Raw genomic sequence first — 6,698 nt, forward strand, 5'->3', positions numbered from 1 at the left:
TGGGTCACGTCGGATCGGGCAAATGCAAGTTCGTCGTCAGAGATATCTTTCTCACCGTTCCTGAGCTGAAAAGGGATAGGGCCGCGTCCGTCGACTCCTGCTTCAACAATAAAAATGGGCACAGCGAGGACACCGACACGTTGACTGTCCCTCAACAAAGTATACGTTCGAAGAGCGTCGATATCGTTCTGCCTACCGAGGCGCAGACGAGATACACGGCATTGCTGCCCGGCACCGAGGCTCGACCTCCAAGAGGGTGGGTACGTCTGGTGAATGGAACAAGATCCCTTGTTCCCAATACTTTCAATTTTCTGAATGTTCCTCCGCGACCATTTCAATTCCTGCTCGTATTCTGTATCATGTTCTGTATCCTTTTATTTCTCTGTCTTTTTTCTTCGTATATATGTTGTTTATTGTTCCTGCTTCTTGTTCCAGCCCTCTTATGTATGTATGTATGTGTGTTTAATTGTTTTTCGTTGATTCGGTTGAATGGTGCTGCAATCATTGAAACTTTAATACGAGAACGATTCAATACGTTTCGTCGAATGGCATCGAATGTATTTGTAACTCGTAATAGCTATTGTTGTTGTTTTCAAGCTTTGAGGAAAGGAATGACCCTCTCTAACGAGCCTGTATTAATTACTTCGATGAGATGAGATCAATTTGCACGCGTTTGCTTGATCGTGTTGTGATTAATCGTAACCCATCCCGGTGATAAAAATACTTCTTCGTATGATATGATACGTTTTCAATTCTAAAAAAAGAAGAAAATAATCACTTTCGCCCGCGCATTATTTTTTATTATGGCCAATTTGCCAACAACTTTCAATCCTTGAACACACTCCACACGATTATTCGCCGGCAAAGTTGGAGAAGAAACGTGGGATTACGAGAACAATTTCCAAGCCACTTTTAAGGGCCGTTTCACTGGGCTCATAGTTACATCATTTAAAGTTTTATTTTCTTTTCGAAAGTTTTATTGAATTTAGCGATAACGGGAGAAATAAATCTTGATAGAACGTCACGTTTGTGGAAACAAGGCTAGGCTATTTTTATGCTACTTACGAAAATATAGAAATAAAAGGAAGTAATGGAAGCGTGGAACGAAAGAATTGGTTCATAAAATTCTTTCGTTTCCGCAGCTTTCCCTCGTGCAGTTTACGCGCACGGTTCAATCGAAGGCAATTTAATTTTACCGCTGCCACGTTTACGAGTCCGATATCGGCGTCTTTTGTTGCTCTTCGAGCCAGCATTTTCTATTTCGGGAAGATTAAGACGTCAACGATTCGAGGGAGAGAGAAGTTGATTAGAACTCCAACGCGTTTAATTGAACTGTACAGACGTATAGTTCTCATTGTGGCCGCTGTAACTCGATAGATTGTTGAGCTTCTGAGGTCGAAGTTGAGGTCTTTTGGAACCCATTCGAAAATGGATAACGAGATTTTTAGTAGATTATCGTACAAGTGCAAGTGGCATGTATGTGAAAAAATTAAACGGATCGAATAATTTACATTGAATCGAACGATTTAAATATCGCGAATAATAATATTTTTAGCGAATTATTCGCATTATGTTTATATTTGAATAGCATTGGATGATATTTTTTAATTCACTTTAATCTTTTTTTAAAATTGCACACGATATTGTCGATACTAATCGATGATTTTGATGTGTTATTTTCGTTTGTGAATTTAACCATTCCCGCATTCGATTATTATTTCCAACTAAATTAAGCGTTCTTTGAAATTTCTTTGTCGTTCAGAATTTTCTTATATTCGAAGATAATACGAAAGAATTATTATTAACATTAGATATATCGAGATTATTATATATCTGTTTCTATCAATTGTATATGTGATTAAATCTGGACATATATGTGATTCTCGTTCAAAAACAAGAAGAAGGATAAAAATTAATTTTATTGGTATAAATGCAATAATAATAATAATAATAATATAGAAGAATATAACAATGAAAAATTTTTGAAGCTGGTTATTTCAATAGGAATAATATATTTAGTGTGTTACACACAATTAATATTATGAAAAGAAGAAAAATAAATTGAAAATTGATTTTCTAATATTCAATTAATATTTTATTGGCTTCTTTCATAATTTTTTACATCTTAAATCATGTTATATAACTGTTCATCTGATTATTTCTAGAATCATTAAACACTAAACCGGCTTTCACGATAGACCAATTACTTTTTTTAATATTTCAATGACGTCGTTATTATAATAAGCAAGAAAGATGAAATTTTTACCGATTATCTTACCATCTTTTTGTTTCGTTAGCACGCAATGTCCACTCTCTCTTTGCAAAAAGTACATTCAAATTTATTTTTAGGCAGAGTGGTGAGAAATGCGGAAAATCAATCGTATCTCAATGTAAATTCTTTCTTACAGAGATGTATCATAAAATTTTATTTGCAAATTTCAAATATTTGATACTCCAATTTTTTGTGATTCGATTTTCTTCGATTCTTCGATTATTGAAATACGGATATTTATGCGAATTCATGATTTTCCATGAATATATTTTAAAAAAAAGGGATATAAACAGAGATTTGCCTTTATTAGAATATCTATTGTTCTTTGTATAAATTATGACATTTTTTTATTCATATTTTTATTTCCCAATCGAAATTTTTCACATCGAATAGTAAATTATTTTTTGCACAATTTTTGATCAAAAAATTAGAATCATTCATAATTTTCAATATTTTTGGTGCTTTTAGTAAAATTTAATAACTCGAACGATATTTAATAACAACTTTATTAATTACAATTTTTAATTGATAATTTATTTTCCCTTTACTTTGATTAACACTGTACTATTATTTTTTATTTTTGGATGATTTTTCACAAATATTCAGTTTTTCTTTAAATTAATAATTTCCAAATATTTTCAACTGCTATAATATATTTTTAATTGTCTGGTATAATATATCATAATATACAAATTATTAATATTTGTGAAATATATTAAGAGTATAATAAAATTTGTAATTTAAATTTTTTTGATTTCTAAATTTTATTAAAAATGTTGCAAATTAATTTTTTGTTCAAATTATTTAAAAACTGTATTAATATTAAGAACTAAAATATTATTGCATTACGTTGAAGTTATAAATACATATAAAAAAGAATTTAACTTTTCGAATTTCCAATTTTGTAGTGTTATCTTTTAAATCGATCTAGATATTTAAAGAATAATCGAAACTCAACTTAAAATCGTTAATTTTCTCAAAGAGAATCGAGGATTATATCTCATAAAGTTGAAAAACGCGATATGGAAATTACGTATAGTCGTAATTTGGGCAAAGTGGTGTTGTTTATGGATCGATCACGTTTTTGAGATCACGTTTTTTCCCAATATCCTCCTTTTTTTCCTCTCATTCATCTTTCGCCCTCGTTACTCAATCCGTTTTCGCAACAAGAATATTAATTAAATTTTACGATTCAACAACGATGGATATCGTTGGCCAATTTTACGAACCATTGAATACATCTGACCTATCTCTTTCGCATAAAATGTACGTATTTTTTTTTTTTTTTAAATAGAACAACAATTTTATGCGTATTGCGAAACTTTTTATTCGTAAACGTAAACGTAATAAAAATCATCGAGATAATATTTCACGTCTCGTAAACTCATTTAAAATGAATAATTATACAGTTTAATCTGATTTTTTGAGATTTGAGAATGAAAATAAAATTGGATAATTATTATCGCTATTCTTATCAAGCATCCATGTTCCCTTGGTACATTTACTCACAACTATAAATCCCTTAACCCCTTCATTATGCACGATTTAAATACATAAATAGACGACCTCTTTGCATTGTTGCGAAAAATCATTGTTAGACCTTGTTATTTCAATACTATAATAGAGATATTAGTGAAGGTATTATGTTTCTTTTTGAAATAGTTCTTTTTGAAACTTTGTTAAATTGCATATAGAGACTCTTTTTTTTAATGATAAAGCAGTAATAAAAATAGATATATTATAATTTTTTTTTCATATCTTCTTTAATTTTTAAAATTTATAAATTTTAATCAATTAAATGAAGATAGAAATATACAGATATATAATTACAAAAATTTTCACATTATCTTACAAGAAAATCATATTTTTTATAAGAAAATTCTATTCTATTTCGAATAATCTGATTTGAATGAATGAAAATATATATATGGTGAATAATGGATCATAGATAGAGTAATTTATTTTTTGCAAAAAACTTTTTTCAATATGAGAAATCAATCCTCGAATTTTTATCATTTGTTCATGTTTCATATGCAATTTAGTTTGGAAATATTTTTTATAATAAAATAATAGAATATTAAAAAACATGAATATTTTATAGTTCAAAATTTTATTCTATTTCATATATATTACAAAGTTATAAAAAATATTTAAAAAAAAAATAAAAATTGAAATTTTATACATTGATTTCAATTCTTCGAAGTGATGTTTCAGTAATGAAAAAATTATTTCGTATAATATAATGTAATCAATTACGATTCGTATTTATTCGTACAACATTTTATATAAAGCAGAATTATTGTTCGTTTTGACAATTTCTTAATTAAATTCAAGATATAAATGAACATATCTCTGATTGGCTATTTATTAATTATTTGTAACAAAAATATATTTTTTATGATTCTTTTTAAAAAATAATAAAAATAAATAAATAGCCAACAAGATCAAAAATTCATCCTTTAATTTAATTGCATCAATTTCATAAATAACAATCATTTCTTTCTCGTCACAAGATTTCCCTAATTAAATAATAAATTTTTTCCCACCATTCCTGGAAATTAAATATAACGTACAAATTTATCTTAGCATGCAATTTTATTGATTTTTCTTATCAAACAATTTATTTCCACTCGTTAGATCTATTATTAACAAATTTTCAATGGCTCGATAAGAAGCGGATGATTCTTTCGTAGTTTAATCAATTTAATCAGAGTCAATCGTATCGGAAGTTATCCTCTCATCTTGTTTCTGGAAGCAGAGATTAAATTTCATCGAGCTTCCTTCCATGGAACTTTATCGTTTCACCGATTTTAATTCAAACGAGGTAGCCAACTTTTCAAAAGTTGAAGGAACTATCTCTCGGGATCGAAAGTCGTATCGTATTGAGAGAAAGAGAGAGAGAGAAAGAGAGAGAGAAAGTGTTTTGTTGTCTCGAAATTCGAGATTTTTCACTATCAACTATCACTATCGTTGATGGACGAAATCAGTCGCTTCGTTTCAATGAGCTTCGCCGAGTGAATGAATTACGGAATGAATAAATATTTACATGAATGATTTATATTGTTTAATTTCTAGCGTTTAAACGTTCTCTTGCTTGTTTAACATCGAGTAGAATCTAACTTATACGATACTTTTCTAGTATCTCTCAATATTTAAAAGAGGAAAGAATACTCACTTAGAAAGGAAAGCAAGAAAAAAAAAATATGACTAAAAATGGTAGTATTTTTAGAAAATCTATTTTCTATGGAAACAAAAAATTATCTAATGATACAAGGAATTTTTTCTCTCTTATAAAATAGTTAATAATTTGTATGATAATAGTTTTAAAATCTCTAATAGAACATTATACATGAGAATCATAATGATACAATTCGCATGGAAATTATTTTGAGAAATTCATATTTAAATCTGTATTTAAAAAAAGAATAACTTTCTTTATATATTTTTACATTCTCCGTTTTTAATGTTTGGTTTGTTTTAATTTAATTATATTAATTTAATTATATGTATAAAATATAAAATTAATTTAATTTTTTATCAGCATTATATATATAGTTTTCAATTCTTCGTATATTGCTCAATAAAAAAATTAGAAGTGGCTTATTTTTAATCTATCTCTTTTTTTTATTATAAACGAGAAATATTAAAATATAATAAAATATAACAAACCATTAAAAAAATGTTGGAGTATAACAAAAAATAGGGATATAAAATTTTATCTCTACTTATACCAAACTTTAACAGCATCATTGACGATTCTTTACAAAAATTGTCACGTTTCCAAAAAGCTATCGTTACAAGTTTTAATCAAGATTAAAATAACATTCAGTCAATACAGTTAACGTTACAATCCCACCATTATCACAAAGTACACATCATCATGGTTAAATACATATTTTATCACGTTGGCAAATAAACGTCTATATTTCCCAAATAATCGAACACTGCAAGTAACCAATAACACCGCGGGCATTAATATCTCCCAACTTTTGATTTACGATTTCCTCTTTGTTATTTATCGATCGCGAAAACCTCGTTTTCGACTCTCTTCATTTCGCCCGATCGAGGAACGTACGTTCGATCGATCGAGAAACGAAACAGGTTACGATTGAAACGAAACACTTTTCTTCAATGGTCTGAGTGAGGGATATAGAGGGAAAATGCAACGGCAATTTCACACCCCCGATCCACCTATTTCTGGCTCCTCCTCGGATAACGAACGTTCCTAATCGAATTATGGATGGAGGGAATTAGCCGGATACGCGATACTCCTGCACGAAAAGTGCCGTTCCACCTTGAAAAGACGGTCGTCCTTGCAATTAGAAAGGCGTCCAACCGTTCGAGGAAGTTTAAACCTTATTCACACAGATAGGGATTCGTTAATCTTAACTCTTTGCATTCTTTAATTTTTTTTTTTTTTTTTTTT

The 6,698-nt window shown here is 29.0% G+C and overlaps 1 protein-coding gene across 1 annotated transcript in view; it reads left to right on the forward strand.

Annotated features, from left to right (window-relative positions):
• Nucleotides 1-6,698, forward strand: part of LOC102675876 (eye-specific diacylglycerol kinase) — a 64,261-nt gene that overhangs the window by 2,580 nt on the left and 54,983 nt on the right. Inside the window, exon 3 of the mRNA XM_031511993.1 lies at nucleotides 9-256. Within this exon, the coding sequence (XP_031367853.1) occupies nucleotides 9-256 (248 nt within the window). The remainder of the gene's footprint in view (nucleotides 1-8; nucleotides 257-6,698) is intronic.

The sequence above is a fragment of the Apis dorsata genome, unplaced genomic scaffold (assembly GCF_000469605.1).
Source record: "Apis dorsata unplaced genomic scaffold, Apis dorsata 1.3 scaffold_376, whole genome shotgun sequence".
Taxonomy (NCBI): Eukaryota; Metazoa; Arthropoda; class Insecta; order Hymenoptera; family Apidae; genus Apis; species Apis dorsata.